The sequence below is a fragment of the Peromyscus eremicus genome, chromosome 17, assembly GCF_949786415.1.
Source record: "Peromyscus eremicus chromosome 17, PerEre_H2_v1, whole genome shotgun sequence".
NCBI classification, from domain to species: Eukaryota; Metazoa; Chordata; class Mammalia; order Rodentia; family Cricetidae; genus Peromyscus; species Peromyscus eremicus.
The window spans coordinates 58,796,368-58,812,552 of NC_081433.1; the positions used below are offsets into that span (position 1 = coordinate 58,796,368).

Below are 16,185 nucleotides of genomic sequence, written 5' to 3' on the forward strand. Positions count from 1 at the left end.
AGTTATACTCTAAGCCACACCTCCAGGATCGCCTCAGCCTATCAGCCATCGAACTACATTTCCCAGAAGGCCTCACGGCAAACCGTACAAACTTCCGGTCAGGAAGATGGCGGCTTCCTAGAGCCGTGAGATTGACTGGCCGCGGTGCCTGGGATGCAGAGTGGAACCTGGCGGAGTGACCGCGCGTGAGCTTTGTGTCGCTGTGGTCAAACTTCGATACGGCTTGCTGCAGCTCCAGGTTCGTTCTGTTTGAGGAGCTGGGGGCTGCGCAGTCCCGAGACGTCACCCCGAGAAACGCACATCCATTGCACGGTCGGCGACTTGGGCTTCTGCCTCCCCACAGACCTGATCACCCGAGTCCGCTCCCGGCTCTCGTGCACGATCCAGTCACCCAGGCGCTGTAGCCTCGGGTGACAGAAACCCAGACACAAGCTCGCCAAAGCCAGCAAGGCAAGTGGGGCGCCCAGGAAAGGCTTCAGGCACACCTGGATCCAGGGCGTCTCTTCGCGCAGGCGCCGCCTCAGAGGAAAAGGAGCTTTAGGAAACCTTCAACTGTATCGTCTCAGCTCCGCAAACCAATTAAGTCTCTTTTCCTTTTCTGTCTCCCGGAACTCTCAGGTGTGGGAGCCACCGAAGGTCTTAGTGGGTCAAATAGCCACCTCTGAGTTTTCCCGGTGACCAGGCAGTTGTGTTTATTGGCCCAGTGAAAGGCAGAGACGGTGTTTGCCCTGTTGTAAGAAGTGGAAAGCTAAGATTGGGACACAGTTCATTTGGTAGAGTGCTTGTAGCTAAGTGAGTAGAGTGCTTGTGACTCAGTGGGTAGAGTGCTTGTAGCTAAGTGAGTAGAGTGCTTGTGGCTCAGTGGGTAGAGTGCTTGTAGCTCTGTGAGTAGAGTACTTGTGGCTCAGTGGGTAGGGTGTTTGCCTAGCACGTATGAGGCCCTGGGTCTCCTTCCTCAGCACCATATAGACCAGGCGGGTGTGGTGGTGCACTCCCTGCACGCAGAAGGTGGATGCGGAGGGTCAGGATTACCAGGTCATCCTAAGCCATACAGTGAGTTAGAGGCCAGCCTGGGCTACAGGAAACTGTCACAAACAAAAAAGAAAGAAAATGAGAAAGCTGTTATTTACTTCACTCGTGGGTGGCTTGACCTCACTCTTAAGGGAGCCCTTCTGCAACCACCAGCGACTCGCGTGCGGCAAGGGGCTCCTGGCTCAGCTTCAGGCTTCAGTAACCGATTGCTTTTAAAAACTCTTAAGGCAGGATCCTGGCTTCCGCTATCCCCTCTCCATCCAAGCACCTAGGAGCCATGGAGGTGGCTGAGGCCAATAGCCCCACTGAGGAGGAGGAAGAAGAGGAGGAGGAGGAAGGGGAGGAGCCGACACTTGAGCCCAGACCTCACACGCGCTCCAACCCTGAGGGGGCCGAGGACCGGGCCCTGGGAGCTCAGGCCAATGTGGGCAGCCGCAGCGAGGGTGAGGGTGAGGCGGCCAGTGCAGATGATGGGGCAGCCAGTGTCCCAGGAGCCGGGCCCAAGCCCTGGCAGGTACCAGCACCAGCACCTGAGGTCCAGATTCGAACACCACGGGTCAACTGTCCAGAGAAGGTGGTATGTCTTGGCTGAGGATGCAGGGGATGGGGGCTCTCAGACAGGACACTCTTGCCTTGTGAGATTCTCTAAGTTGTTCCATGAGCAACGCACACTGGGTGGCTTAAACATCACTGAATTTAGATTCTTGTTTTTTTCATTTTTTTTACTTTTTGGCAACTGGACCTCTCACTGGGGATCTAGGCAGGGGCTTCACCCCTGAGCCACGCCCCCAGCCCCTCACTGGCTGTTCTAGGCAGGGGCTCCACCCCTGAGCCACGCCACCAGCCCCTTAATGGGGATTCTAGGCAGAGGCTCCACCTCTGAGCCACGCCCCCAGGCCCTCACTGGCTGTTCTAGGCAGGGGCTTCACCCCTGAGCCACGCCCCCAGCCCCTCACTGGCTGTTCTAGGCAGGGGCTCCACCCCTGAGCCACGCCACCAGCCCCTCAATGGGGATTCTAGGCAGGGGCTCCACCCCTGAGCCACGCCCCAGCCCCTCACTGGGGATTCTAGGCAGGGGCTCCAACCCTGAGCCACGCCCCCAGCTCGCTCCTGAGCCCTGCCCTCAACCCCTTTTGGGTACTGCAGTCTGGGTCCCGCCTTAGCTGTCCTGGCTCTATCTGGTTTGGTCTTGTACTTCCTGTTTTCTATTTATGTTTCAGATCATCTGTTTGGATCTTTCGGAGGAGATGTCTGTGCCAAAACTGGAGTCCTTTAATGGGTACGGTGGCGTGGGGCTCAGACATGGGCAGCTCAGAACGCATGGGGTCCTTGTTCTACCCAGTAGGATCCGGGATCCACGATGCCTCAGGTTGATGGGGCAGGCTACTGTCAGGTTTCATAGAGGCTGTTGAGCTCTGTGTGCCCCCAGCAGCTGGAGTATCGGGCGTCACATCTGGAGTGGCCTCAGGGCCCTCCCTGTAAGGGATAAGAATAAGGCTACAGGACTCGGTGGCACACACCTGGCATCCCAGCACTGGGAGGTGGAGATGGAGGAATCAGGAGTTCAAGGTCCACCTGGGCACTGCAGTAATTTGGGTACCAGTTTGGGTTCCACAGCAGGTTTGAGGCTAGCCTGAACTAACTACATGGTGAGTTTGAGGCTAATTTGGTATATTAGTCAGGGTTCTCTAGAAGGACAACACTGATAGAATGAATCTGTGAACATATACATAGACATTTATATATACACATACATATATATAGAGTGAATCTGTGAACATATACATAGACATTTATATATACACATACATATATATAGTGAATCTGTGAACATATACATAGACATTTATATATACACATACATATATATAGAATGAATCTGTGAACATATACATAGACATTTATATGTACACATACATATATATAGAATGAATCTGTGAACATATACATAGACATTTATATATACACATACATCTATAGAGAGAGTGAATCTGAACATATACATAGACATTTATATATACACATACATATATATATTGTGAATCTGTGAACATATACATAGACATTTATATATACACATACATATAGAGTGAATCTGTGAACATATACAGACATTTATATATACACATACATATATATAGAATGAATCTGTGAACATACACATAGACATTTATATATACACATACATATATAGTGAATCTGTGAACATATACATAGACATTTATATGTACACATACATATATATAGAATGAATCTGTGAACATATACACAGACATTTATATATACACATACATATATATAGAATGAATCTGTGAACATAGACATTTATATATACACATACATCTATAGAGAGAATGAATCTGAACATATACATAGACATTTATATATACACATACATATATATGTAGTGAATATGTGAACATAGACATTTATATATACACATACATATAGAGTGAATCTGTGAACATATACATAGACATTTATATATACACATACATATACATATATAGAATGAATCTGTGAACATAGACATTTATATATACACATATATATATATAATGAATCTGTGTACGTATACACAGACATTTATATATATGTATATATATGTATATATTTGCACACACATACGTATATAAAGGGGATTTATTAGAGTGGCTTACAGGCTGTGGTCCAGCCACTCCAACAATGGCTGTCTACCAAGGGAAAGTCCCAGAATCCAGTAGTTATTCAGTGCACAAGGCTGGATGTCTCAGCTGGTCTTCAGTAGATGCTGCAGTCCTGAAGACATAGGCTCTGATGACGGTGAAGGAATGGACTTGCTCATGAAAGCCAGAGCAAGGAGGCAGAGCCCTTTATGTCGGCTGCCAGCAGAGGGCGTGGCCCAGATTGCAGGTGGCTCTTCCCACCTCAGAAGGCCTGGATTAGCAGTGGGTCTTCCCACTTCAAATGATTTGTTAAGAAGAGTCCTCACAGCCATGCCCAGTCCCTTGGGTTTTAGTTAATTCCAGATGTAGTCAAGTTGACAACCAAGACTGGCTGTCACACATGGCTGTCTGTAGCGTCGCTGTCACCCCACCTCTTCCAGCTCCAGGACGAATGCCCTGAACGTGTCTCAGAAGATGGTCGAGATGTTTGTGCGCACGAAGCACAAGATTGACAAGAGCCACGAGTTTGCACTGGTCGTAGTGAATGATGACTCCGCTTGGGTGAGGCTGGGGGTGGACAGTGACTCTGGGAGACCTCAGGACCGGGAGCCCCAGCACTGAGGCCCTGCCTTCCCCACAGCTGTCTGGCCTGACCTCTGATCCACGTGAGCTCTGCAGCTGCCTGTACGACCTGGAGACAGCGTCCTGCTCCACGTTCAGTATCCTTGTCCGTGGCCCCAGATCAGCTGTGATGGGGGCTCAGTAGTATTGTGGGGTCCTTCCAACACAGAGCCCAGGTTGAACATCCAGAATCCAAAAAAATTCAGAATCTGAAATCGGTACTTTCCTATAGTTGTTGGTTTTTGACACAGGATCTTGCTGTATAGCCCAGGCTGAATCCATGATCCTCCTGCCTCAGCGTCCTGAGTAGAATGACAAGGCTTCAGAACCATGTCCCTAATTCTTTATTTTTCAATATTTATTTATTGAGACAGGGTCTCATTATATAGCCCAGGCTGCCCTGAAACTCAGTATATAGACCAGACTGGCCTCATCACTGAGATCCACCTGCTCCTGCCTCCCAAGTGCTGGGATTAAAGGTGTGCCCCCCCCATCAAATATAAAAATGTATTTTAGAGACTGTTTCTCATGTAGCCCAGGCTAGCTTTGAATTCACAGTGTAGCTAAGGATGGCCTTGAGCTCCTGATTCACCTGCCTCCACCTCTTAAGTGCTGGGATGACAGTGTGCTGGAGAGGAGCCCACAGCTACATGAATGCTAAGCAACTCCCCTAGCAACTGGACTAAAGCACTCTAGCACCTGAACCCTAGCCCCAGCAAAACTCAGAGATTTTGTTCAGTGAGATCACAAATACAAGATTCCATGAATGACATTCTAGGAGTCACATTCAAGACCTAGCACCAGGCAAGGTGCTGGGGTACGGGAGAGTCAACCCAGCACTCAAGAAGCTGAGGCTGGAGAATTGCAAGTTACAGGCCAGCTTTACCTACAATCTAGACTCTGTTTCAAAACCACAAAATCAGGAAAAAAAAAAAAAAGACAATAACAGAAAGCTGGCTATTTTCCTTTTTTGGTTTTTCGAGTCAGGGTTTCTCTGTGTAGCTCTGGCTGTCCTGGAACTCGTTCTGTAGACCAGGCTGGCCTCAAACTCACAGAGATCCACCTGGGATTAAAGGTGTGTGCCACCACCGCCCTGCAGAAAGCTGGCTACTAATACACAGTAATGCCAAACCCCAAAGCCACCCAGAACCCAGGCCCCATAGGGTCCCTGGCATCCATCCTGAGTGGTGGAGGGATGTGTGTCAATGTGATCTAGCATGTGGCATGTGCACCCAGGGACTGCTTTGCTGAAGTAGGGCTGGCATGCAGTTGGTGCAACTTAATGGTGCAAGACCTGAAAAGTCAAAACCATGTCTTTCAACCTATGGCCCCTAACATGGAGGATGCTCCCCCAGAATTAAGGAAGCAGTGGAGATGTGGCATGACGGGAGTCCTAGAGGGTCTGTAGGGGGTTAAGGCCAGCACCCACTTTATGATGTGTGAGAGGAAGCAGGCTCAGAGAGGTGCAGTGCTGGGTGGGGACACACAGCCTACCCAAGGGGTCACATTGCCTGTCCCCAGGGGTCACACTGCCTACTCCAGGGGTCACACTGCCTGTCCCCAGGGGTTGCACTGCCTCTTCCCAGGGGTCACACTGCCTGTCCCCAGGGGTCACACTGCCTTCCCCAGGGTCACACTGCCTGTTTTCAGAGGTCGCACTGCCTGCCCCCAGGGGTACCCGTCATCTCCCAGGATCCAGGCCAGGGAAGCCCCCTGCCTCCGAGCTGGCACCTGGTCCTTAGCGTCCCTCCAGATCTGGAAGGCCTCTTCAGTCTCATGTGAGTGCTCATCCAGAATGGGGTATGGCCTTGGGTTCCTTCTCCAGCAAGGTGCAGACAGACAGACAGCCGCCTAAGGCTGTCCAGTGGGTGGGGCCACAGGACAAACCTTGTGTCCAGCGGTGGAGCTTGAATTTGTTTTCCTTTGAGAATGCTTTTAAAGAAGTCTTATACATTTTTCATTATGTGTTTATTTTGTGTGCACGCACATGTGCCACGGCGCTTGTGTGGAGGTCAGGGTCAACTCGTGAGAATCCTTTCTCGGCTTCTACCTTGTGAGGCCTGCGCATCGAACTCAGGTCCTCGGGCTTGGCTGCAGGATCCTCTAGCCCCAGAACCGTCTCCCAGGGCCTGGCTTTCGGTTTAACATGCAGGGCCACTAGGATTGTGGCCTGTGGGATTCAGCTGTGATGGGAGGGGTTGGGGCCTGGGCTGGTAGGCAGCTGGGTACCGAGCCCGAGCCCTACCCCTCTGTAGCCAGCAGAAGACCGAGCTGCCAGTCACGGAGAACGTGCAAACCATCCCGCCCCCCTACGTCGTGCGCACCATCCTGGTCTATAGCCGCCCGCCCTGCCAGCCCCAGTTCTCCCTGACAGAGCCCATGAAGGTAAGCCTGGAGGGAAGGGAGAGCAGTGGTTAGACACCAAAGGGGACCCCCAGGACCGCAGAGGCTGGGGTAGGCGCCCACCCACCCTCCCTCTCATCCACTGCAGAAGATGTTCCAATGTCCTTACTTCTTCTTCGACATCGTGTACATCCACAATGGCGCCGAGGAGAAGGAAGAGGAGGCGAGGTGGAAGGTGAGCTGACGCAGAGGAGGATGGAGGCCTGTCCCTCCCTCCCTGCCACTTGGCTTGTCCGACATTCAGCTGTCCTACAGTTCCTCTTTGAGCTGGTGGTGACTGGCTTGGGAGGCCGTGGCCTTAGCAGCCCAGCCCACACCATCCCTAGCACCCCACTCTTCCTGACTTTACCCTCTGCACCCTCTGCCTGAAGGCCCACCCCTCTCGACCTCTCCCGGCCTCTCTGCTGCTTCACCTGACTTGCCGTGTGACTGTGATGGCCTCTAAGGTCTGTGGACTTCAGTTTACAGACTGCGAGGTGGGTCAGGTAAAGGCCCTCGCAGGCAAGCATGAGGACCTGAGTTCAATACCGGGACCATGATGGTGGGAGACCTGACTCCCAAAGATTATACTCTGACCTCCACACACCTGCACTCAGTGCACACCCACACCCACACACCCACACCTGCACATGCACGCGCACACATACACCCATGCACATACACGTTCACACACTCATACACACACCCATGCGCACACTTGCACATGTGCACGCCTGTAACTCTGCCCCTCCACCTGTGAGTGAAGTACCTGAAAGGCTGAGGCAGGGGTTGTGACATGATGGTTTGTTGTGTGACAAGACTATTCCTGGAGAGACACAACACTCAGCCCCGAGAGTAGCCCACGGCACACCAGAGTACAACAGACACCACAAAGTCAAGCTTGATGAACCAGTGAAGTTATTGGGGTTACTTACAGGAATGGGGTGAGGGGTTCTTACAGGAGCAGAGATGACTCAGACAGCTGCATCACCAGAGCCCACCCCGGCATGGGTGACAGCTCACAGAGCTGGGAGCCTGGAGCACACTGCACAGCCTGCAGGCTGGAGAGTGTCCCATCCAAGTGACCCTGGTCTGAACCTCTTCCTGATAGCTGGTCTCAGAGAGACTTTCCTTACTCTGGCAGGGAGGGGCCTAGTGAATCTGCTCAGTTTCAGGGACTTCCTGAAGCTGTTGAGTTGTTTACCTTCCTGTCTAAGGAGCTTCCCTGCAGGATGGAATGTTCCTATCTCAGAGGAAACTGATACACACAGGAGGCTAACCTGGGCTACAGTGTGAGGCTTTGTTTGAGGAAAGAGAAAACACAAGGGAAAAGTCTCCTGTGTGGGGCCTTCAGACCTTCCCTCTGGTTTGAAGCAGAGTCTCTTGTTGCCACTGGCTGGCCCGAGTTCTGGATCCTCCCACCCTGCAGAGGGCATGCACTGGGATTAAGGCTATGTCTGTCCTGCTGCATTTAGCCTTCCATGGGTTCTAGGGTTTTTAATTTAGGTCCAAGTGCTTGCACAGCGGGCACCTTACTCACTGAGCCACCTCCCAGCCCCACACCGTGGGCTTCTAGGGCGCCTGGAATGAAAGCTGGGTGGATGTCAGGGTATGTTTGCTGACTGCATTAATAGTTTCTGGCCTGGCCAACTCCTCTTCACCCCTCAGAACCCTCTTTAGATGCCCCTTCCTCTAGGAAGGCCTCCAGGGAGAGGGAGGGCCACTGAGGGCTAGTGCCAACCCTGAACAGCCTCTCACCGGCCCCTGCAGGACATGTTCTCCTTCATGGGCAGCCTGGATACTAAGGGCACTAGCTACAAGTATGAGGTAGCACTGACTGGACCTGCTCTCGAGCTGCACAACTGCATGGCCAAGCTGCTGGCCCATCCGCTGCAGAGGCCCTGCCAGACCCATGCCAGCTACAGCCTGCTGGAGGACGAGGAGGCCAGCGAGGGAGAAGCCACCGTGTGACCCGTGACATTTCTGCACCACTGGGGAGCTCTGTGCACCCACGTCCGCTCCTACTGTGTCCGCTGTAAATTCATCCTTCCTGGGACAGTTTGTCACCAGAATAAAATCTGCGGCTGCTGAGCCTGCCCTCTGGTCATTTGCGGTTCACCGAGACAGAAAACAGGTGCTGAACCAAACAGTCGTGCATGGCTCGGGCTCAGCTGTGTCTGGGTGTCCTGACAGAGCAGTCTCGTGCATGGCTTTGGGCTCAGCCTGGTCCATCTGGGTCCTGACACCACAGCTGTTGTGACCAGGCTGTGTGCTCCCTCAGCTGGTGCTAACTGCACTTTGCAAACTCCTCTTCACCCTACAGAACCCACCCTGATGTCCTTTCTTCCAGTAAGTCCTCCAGAGACAGGGAAGACCTTTTGCAGGTGACAGTGATGTGACTCCCACAGGAAGTGTTTACTTTGGGGGTCCTCCTGGACACCCAAGGGTGCCAGCTCCAAGTGGAAAGTAGGTTGGGGTGACACCTATCACCCTACCATCCCAAACTGAGCTGTAGTGCTTGCACAGTACCCTGACCTGATTGGACCTGTTTAGCCACGTGGATTCACCCTGAGGAGTCACGGCCCAGGATTCCAGGATGGGGACTTACGGTGGGCACCCCAGAAGAGGAATGAAAACCTGGAGCCTCTCCCACCCTCCCTTGTCAGGCCAGAGAGGTTCATCCACTCCACCTTCTCCATTCATAGAAAACAAATGGCGGTGGGTGGGAGTCAGGCTCACTTTGATATGGGAGGCTGAGGCAGGAGGATGGCCAGTTCTAGTTCAGCAGGGGCTATATAGGGAAGCAGTGACTAAAAAGGAGTATGAACAAAAATAGATGGGGCCTAGTGATAGCTCAGCCATTCAGAGCCCAGGCTGTTCTTACAGAGGACCTGGGTTCGATTTCCACGTGTGGGCTCACAACTCCAGTTCCAGAGGATCTGGTGCCCCTTCTGGTCTCCATGGGCACCAGGCACACTTGGTACACAGACAGGCAAAACACTCACACACTTGATTAATTTTAAACACTAGGTCAGCTTGATTAACCGCTTTCTTGCCCCTGCATTTATTGGCCACTGAGTACTGAGCCCTGCCCTCCCGTTTGCAAGTAAGGAAAATGCAGCTCTTTAGAAAAAATTATTTGTGTGTGCGCACACACACTCTCGTGCAAGCACACGGCCAAGACACGAGTGTGGATGTCAGTCTGTGGGTCCTGGGGATCGAACTCGGGTCATCATCAGGCTTGGCAGCAAGCATCTTTACCTGCTGAGCCATCTCGCTGCCCCTCACAAGGCCCTTCCTCACAAAACAACTGACAGCCAGCTCTGCTGGATTGAAAATGCGCGAAGCTGTTCAGCAAAGAGTCGGACCCCAGCACTCGGTAGTCTGAGGCAGGAGGATGGCGCTAAGTTCCTGGACAGCTTGGGCAAAGTCTAGGCCATCCAGTAGTTTGTTTTTGTTTTGTTAAAGACAAAGAGATGCCCCCTCTTTATCCCAAACTCCCCTGGAATTCGTGGTAATCCTCCTGACTCAGCTTCCCAAATCCCGGCATGGGACCCCAGCTGCGCGTACGCCCTCCCGCTCGGAGCCCCCGCGGTTGGCGGGATCACAGCACACCCCTCCATCTTTGTCAGCGGTTCCAGGCCCGGCCTGTCCACCTAGGGCGTCGCTGGGGCGGGGCCTAGAGGCAGAGCTGGGGCCGAGGGGCGGGGCTGCGCGTGCGCAGAGGTTGCCGCGCGAATTTGAACCCGGAGGGCGGTGACTCCGCCCGGATATGGCCGCTGCGGCCCGGCAACTGCTGGCAGCACTGCGCGAGGAGGAGCCGCGGTGAGGGCGGGGCGGGAGGGTCCTCCGGGTCCCGGGGTGTCCAGGAGGGTTGGGGTCTAATGTCACCGTCTGCCGCAGGGCTGTGGAGGAGCTGCTGCGCCTCGGGGCCGACCCCAGCCTGGTGCTGGAGGATGGCGCGGCGGCGGTGCACCTGGCCGCCCGAGCGCGCCACCCGCGCGCCCTGCGTTGTCTCGGCATCCTGCTGCGCCGGGGCGCGGACCCCAATGCTCGGTGAGGCCCGGGTCGCCCTGGTGCGGTGGGTGTGTGACGTGGGGACCCTGCGGCGCTGGGCATCGGGCTCCGGGTCCCAGGCGTTAGATCTAGGAGATGTCTGCTCCCGAGGTCGGGACGAGGTGTCGCACACTGTTACTCCGGCACTCCGGAGGGTGAGGCAGGAGGAAGACCGTGAGTTAGAGTATCAACTTCCTCCTCACCCCCACGGTAGTGGGCACCCGTCCTCTCAGCACAGGAGGCTGAGGCAGAAGGAGCAAAGAGGTCAAAGCTAGCCCGGGCTACATGAGACTGCCTGGAAAAGGAACCTCCGCCGGACACCCCTCCTCTCTCTCCCGGGGTCCCAGGTCCGCTGAGGCGCTGACGCCCGTGCACGTGGCCGCCGCGTGGGGCTGTCACGGTGCCCTGGAGCTGCTGCTGAGCCGAGGGGGCGACCCCACGCTGAGAGACCAGGTCAGGACCCTCGCTCAGGCGCACAGGGCTTTGGGAGGGCGGGCCGCGGGCGCCCCCTGCTGACCGTGTCTACGCAGGACGGGCTCCGGCCCCTGGACTGGGCGCTGCAGCAGGGACATCACAACTGCGCACGCGTGCTGCGGGACCTGGACACGCCCACCCGAACCCGGGAGGAGACCCCGAAGTCCGCCAGTGAGCAGAGTTGAGGGGGGTGCAAGGGACCTGTACACCGTGCCGCCTCACTGCTGGGGCCAGTTCCATATGCTCATCTGTCAGCTGTCAATCACTATCCCTCATCTATCAGTCACATCACCTACCTTTCATCTATCACCTGTATCATCAACCATCTACGCCTACCTAGCCATCTATCATGTCTGCATCATCGTATCTATTTATATTCATCGTATCTATGTTTATCTGCTTAGTTACCAACTACCTATACATTTATATATGTTTATCTGTGTTTAGAGAAGTTTCCTGTAGCCCCGGCTGGCCTTGAATCCGCCCTGTGCCCAGGACGTGTCTTTGCGGGGTCTCCTGGCATCTCTACACCTCCGGATGTGTCACTGGACTCGGGGCAGCACAGGCGCAGAGCTGAGCCGGCGGCTGCCGGGAAGGTGGTGGTGGAGCCCCGGAGCCCCGAGGCTACCGGGAGCCCAGACCGCAGCAGCGACTCCTTCGTCACCGCGTTGGAGGACTCTCTGCAGCCCCGGCACCCTGCGGGGACACCGGGGCCTGCGGGCAGCCCATGGCTGTCCTGTGGGGCCGAGGTGGCTGGGCACGGGGCACTAAGCTGCCAGCTGCAGGCCCTGAAGTTGACCACAGAGGCCACCAATGTCCCCTCCCTGCCTGGGGATGGGGATCCGGGGGCCTCGCACCCACAAGGCCCGGTGCCTCCCATGTCTGACCTGCAGCTGCTCCAGGCCCTGAGGGCGCTGGGCTACAGTCCTGGCCCGGTCACTCCTTTTACCCGAAGACACTACCTGCGGCGGCTGCAGGAAGCCCAGGCTAGCCCGGGTGAGTCCCTTAGCGGTACTGGGAGTCTGGCCACACTCCTGGAATCCCGAGACCTGGCTGTCAGCCCCACCGCCCTCACCAGCCGTCCTCCTTGGCCCTGACTCCGTTTCACCTCCCAAACTGTTCCAGGGCACAGTCCAGAACTGGCCGAGGCGCTGAGGACAGGCCACATCCCTGACTGCCAGGCGGATGAGGCTGCCCTGGCTCGGCACTTTCAGCATCCGGATCCCGCAGAGAGGTGGCGGGAAGGCGCTGCAAAGTCCAGCTTTACATATCTTCTTCTCGACCCCAGGTATGAGGGTGACCGAAAAGCTGCGGCTTGGGATTAGAGCATGGCTCTGCAGAGCAGTAGCCTGGCCCCGAAAGTTCTATCCTCGGCAGAGGTGGGGAGGGCTGTCCCTTGCTGATGGCTTCTGCCTTTATGAGAACGAGGGAGTGGACTCTGAGCTCCAGGCCTGGGTTGTAACAGGACAGTTCTGTCTCAAAACTTCTAAACAAACAAACCCCAACAGATGATGGGGATTTGTTTTTGATTTGCTGTGTGTCCCTAGGGAAGGGGCTAGCCGTCTCTGTTAATCTGCCGGAGTCGGTTCCGGCTGTGAGTACCCATTTCATGGCTTATAAAATAGGGGCCCCTGGATGTGGGTTCAAATGGCCCATGGCTCTGGGGACAGCGGTCTTTTTTCCCCTCTCTGAGCCATCCCCCCACCCCACCCCTTTGTTTTTTTTTTTGCACATTTCCATGCATGTGTCTGTCTGCACACATACACACACTGGGGTGCACACGGCAGGGCTGGAGGGAGGGCAGCTTGTGGGAGTTGGTCTTCTCCTTCCATCGTGTGGGTCCCAGGGATGGCACTCAGGTGGTCAGGGTGGGCAGCAGGCTCCTTCATCCTCTGAGCCCCTCTGTACCCCAGGCAGACGCAGGGCCTGCCCACCCGAGCCTCCTCCCTCACTCTGACCGAGTGTCTGCGATGTTTCGTGCAAGCCATCTTCTATGTGGGCAAGGGGACCCGTGCCCGGCCAGATGCCCACCTCTGGGAAGCCCTTGGCTACCGTGAGCGGCCAGGGAAAAAGGTGGGGACAAGGGGCAGAGGTGGGCAGGGTCAGCCAGCCTTCAGCTAGTCGGAGGGCAGACGGCTTAGGACCCAAACCTTGATTGCACCACATACCCCAGGCCTGTCCCAAGGTCCGCCGGATCTTGGATATCTGGGACAGCGGCCGCGGAGTCATCTCCCTACACTGTTTCCAGCACGTGGTGGCCGTGGAGGCGTACACGCGGGAGGCCTGTCTGTTGGATGCCCTAGGTAGGGTGTGACTTCTAGGTCATAGGAAAAGTATTTGAGCTCTGAATTCCCTCACCACTTCCTTTTCCTCCCTGTTCATTCATTTATTCATTCACATGGTGGACAGTTACTGAACACCGAGTGTGTACGTAGCACGTGCATATGTGTGTGTGTGTGTGTGTGTGTGTGTGTGTGTGTGTGTGTGTATGTGTACATTCTGTGCCGTTTGTTATGGTGGGGTGGAGGCCGCTCCTGTGACTTCATCTCTCATCTGCTCAGGGATCCAGACACTAACCAACCAGAGGCAGGGGCACTACTATGGAGAGGTGGCCTCCTGGCCACCCACGCAGCGGCGGTGTTTGGGCGTGCACCTGCTACATCGGGCTCTGCTGGTGTTCCTGGCTGAGGGGGAGCGAGAGTTGAGGCCCCAGGACATCCAGGCCCGAGGCTAAGTGCTGAGGACGTGACCATGAAGCCTGAGCCTCTGGGGTGTCTGAGCATCCCAGGGGCAGGTCCCTGCCTGTGTCCCCAGCTCTGGCTTCAAAGGCATAGTGTGTGTGTGTGTGTGTGTGTGTGTGTGTGTGTGTGTGTGGTGTGTGCGTGCGCATGTTTGCTTGCATGTGAAAGTGTGTATATGTGTGCTTAAATATGTGAGTGATGGTATGTCTCGGTGCTTCTGGATGGGTAGTGAGCTTCCCATCGTGGGAGGTAAACCAGCTGAGGGGGCAGAAGATACTCTAGAACATTCTGCTCTGTTTCCATGTCTCATCTTTTGATGGAAGGAGGGCTTGGAAGAGAGATCAGGCTAGGCGTGTTGGTAGTGGTCCAGCACAGTCTTTGGGAGGATGGGGCAGGAGGATGCTAGTTGGAGACCAGCCTGGGCATCTCAGTGAGACTGGAAACTGACTTGTGTTTATGTTTGGTTAGAGGCCTCGGTGTGTGTTTGGTGGTGACAGTCCTTCCCCTGTGGGTGTCCACAGGCTGGGCCCCTGGAGTGTTGTAGGAGCCCCAGGTCCCACCTGTGCTCTTGGGAGCACAGCTAAGATCAATCAAAGCCGAAGGGCTTGGACTGACTGCTTTGTGTGTGTGTGTGTGTGTGTGTGTGTGTGTGTGGTGTCCCCAGGGCTTCCTCTCTGTAGCCCTGTGCTGTGTCTGGCCCCTTGCTCTCCAAGCATCCGGCCAGCATGAAGCTGTGGCCTGCCTACTTGGTCCTCGCCCTTCTCCACCGAGTGCCTGTCTTCCTCGGTGAGCTCCAGGAAAGCACCCAGCAGGATCTGCGGGCACACCGGGAAGTCCCTCCTGATGTCTACCCTTCAGCCCCACCCAGTAGGATCCTCAGGATGGCCTGTCGCCCTGCTGGAGCCTCACCAGGTATTCATTCACTCAGTCAACACCCATTCAGCGCCTGCAGTGTGCCCCGGGTAGGACTTCTCAACCTTGGCTCTGCTGACGCTTGGGGTTGGGTCGTTGCTATAGGGACATCATGTGTGTTGTAGGGTGTTGGGCATCCTCCTTGGACACACCTCCTCTCCCCCACCTCAGGATGTCAGGGAAGCTCTGCCCTCCTCTCCCCGAAGGCTGCCCGTCTGTCTTGGGCCACATCACCTGGAAGCCCACTGAGGAAGAATAGTCCTCCGGAGCATCTAGCACCCTGCCCTGGCAGAGGCCACACTCATCCATAAACCACACCCACCATAACCCTACCCTCTTAAACCAAACCACATCAAGGCTCGTTGCCTAGAAACCATACTCACCTGGAAGCTGTGGACCTGTGGCAGCCCTGTTCACTTGGATTCACACATCGAGGACCATGCCCTCCAGAAGCCATGCCCCCAGGCTCCATACCCCTGACTGCTGCTTCAGTCTGGAGCCTCAAGATCACAGCCCTTCCGGTTCACTTAAGTGCTAGCTGGGGGCTGGCTGTGGGCCAGGAACCAGGTTCCCAGATTCCCAGCTCAAAATCTGTTTTTTTCCTTTCTGTTTTTTTTTTTTTGTTTTGCTGTTTTTGAGACAGGATTTTTCTGTGTAGCCCTGGCTGTCCTAAAACTCATTCTGTAGACCAGGCTGGCAGAGTTCTGCCTCTGGAGTGCTGTGAATAAAGGAATGAGCCACCATGCCTGGCTCCAACTCAAATTCTTAATGTCTCTGTGGAGCCGGCAAAAGGAAAGTCATTAGCAAGGGTTTAGAGCCCTGAGGGCCTGGGACATCTGAGTGCTGGCCTAGCACGCAGGAGGCTTCCGGGGTGCAGTGGGTGGGGGGTAGAAGAGGGGGAAGAAAAGAGGGATATTGTGATAGGTGTGTGCCAGGCCTCCCCGAGTTGCCCGGTGCAACTCGGCCTCAATACGACAAAACATTAGGCTTGTGGTTCTGTGTCCTTAGACAAGGGTCTGACCGTCTCTGCTCGTTAGGTTCCTTAGAGAAGGTTTTGGGTAGCTTGCACTGGTGGAGCAGATCTGCAATCCTGGCAGGAAGGTCAGGAGTTCAAAGCCAGGCTCAGCTCTACAGTGTGTTTACAGCCACCTTCAGTTATGACTCACAGAGCAAAGAAAGCTGTTACACTATGTCCATGCTGTGAGTGCAGGACCCAGCCTGTCATGTGGTTCCCTTGTGGTGCTAAGTTTCCCTCCCCTGCCTCATCATTTCACCTGCAGTTGGGGACAGTCCCTAGTGGGCCTCATCCTTTTGTGTGCGGA

At 54.9% G+C, this 16,185-nt stretch overlaps 3 protein-coding genes across 8 annotated transcripts in view; 2 read left to right on the forward strand and 1 right to left on the reverse strand.

The window, feature by feature from the left end:
* The first annotated feature begins 61 nt into the window (after positions 1-61).
* Positions 62-8,771, forward strand: Babam1 (BRISC and BRCA1 A complex member 1). 6 transcript variants are annotated; one of them, XM_059244670.1, is made up of 10 exons: positions 62-238; positions 344-792; positions 1,260-1,609; positions 2,253-2,311; positions 4,118-4,238; positions 4,318-4,396; positions 6,052-6,076; positions 6,554-6,683; positions 6,790-6,876; positions 8,451-8,771. In XM_059244670.1, the coding sequence occupies exons 3-10, from the start codon at positions 1,310-1,312 to the stop codon at positions 8,649-8,651; spliced, it is 1,002 nt and encodes a 333-aa protein (XP_059100653.1). In that variant the 5' UTR covers positions 62-238; positions 344-792; positions 1,260-1,309; the 3' UTR covers positions 8,652-8,771. The 6 variants fall into 6 exon arrangements, with proteins under 6 accessions (XP_059100653.1, XP_059100650.1, XP_059100652.1 ...); XM_059244667.1 differs by having other exon boundaries at positions 62-792; XM_059244669.1 differs by having other exon boundaries at positions 62-618.
* Positions 8,772-10,452: 1,681 nt separating this feature from the next.
* Positions 10,453-15,441, forward strand: Ankle1 (ankyrin repeat and LEM domain containing 1). Its single transcript, XM_059244482.1, has 10 exons — positions 10,453-10,505; positions 10,584-10,736; positions 11,084-11,189; positions 11,267-11,381; positions 11,706-12,221; positions 12,336-12,498; positions 13,124-13,283; positions 13,384-13,513; positions 13,772-14,863; positions 15,035-15,441. The coding sequence occupies exons 1-9, from the start codon at positions 10,453-10,455 to the stop codon at positions 13,942-13,944; spliced, it is 1,569 nt and encodes a 522-aa protein (XP_059100465.1). The 3' UTR covers positions 13,945-14,863; positions 15,035-15,441.
* Positions 14,298-16,185, reverse strand: part of LOC131894259 (kinesin-like protein KIF16B) — an 87,954-nt gene continuing 86,066 nt past the window's right edge. The window contains exons 12-13 of the mRNA XM_059244483.1: positions 14,698-14,766; positions 14,298-14,327 (exon numbers count right to left, since the gene is read on the reverse strand). Coding sequence (XP_059100466.1) covers positions 14,298-14,327; positions 14,698-14,766 — 99 coding nt within the window. The remainder of the gene's footprint in view (positions 14,328-14,697; positions 14,767-16,185) is intronic.

What these genes read in the sequence shown, in the direction of transcription:
- Ankle1 (XM_059244482.1), top strand. Translation starts at nt 10,453, where the DNA reads ATGGCCGCTGCGGCCCGGCAACTGCTGGCAGCACTGCGCGAGGAGGAG. An exon ending in CTGCGCGAGGAGGAGCCGCG is followed by an intron (nt 10,506 to 10,583) that starts GTGAGGGCGGGG and finishes CGTCTGCCGCAG; the next exon opens with GGCTGTGGAGGAGCTGCTGC. An exon ending in TATCTTCTTCTCGACCCCAG is followed by an intron (nt 12,499 to 13,123) that starts GTATGAGGGTGA and finishes TCTGTACCCCAG; the next exon opens with GCAGACGCAGGGCCTGCCCA.
- Babam1 (XM_059244667.1), top strand. Translation starts at nt 1,310, where the DNA reads ATGGAGGTGGCTGAGGCCAATAGCCCCACTGAGGAGGAGGAAGAAGAG. An exon ending in TCAACTGTCCAGAGAAGGTG is followed by an intron (nt 1,610 to 2,252) that starts GTATGTCTTGGC and finishes TTTATGTTTCAG; the next exon opens with ATCATCTGTTTGGATCTTTC. An exon ending in GAAGGCCTCTTCAGTCTCAT is followed by an intron (nt 6,077 to 6,553) that starts GTGAGTGCTCAT and finishes ACCCCTCTGTAG; the next exon opens with CCAGCAGAAGACCGAGCTGC.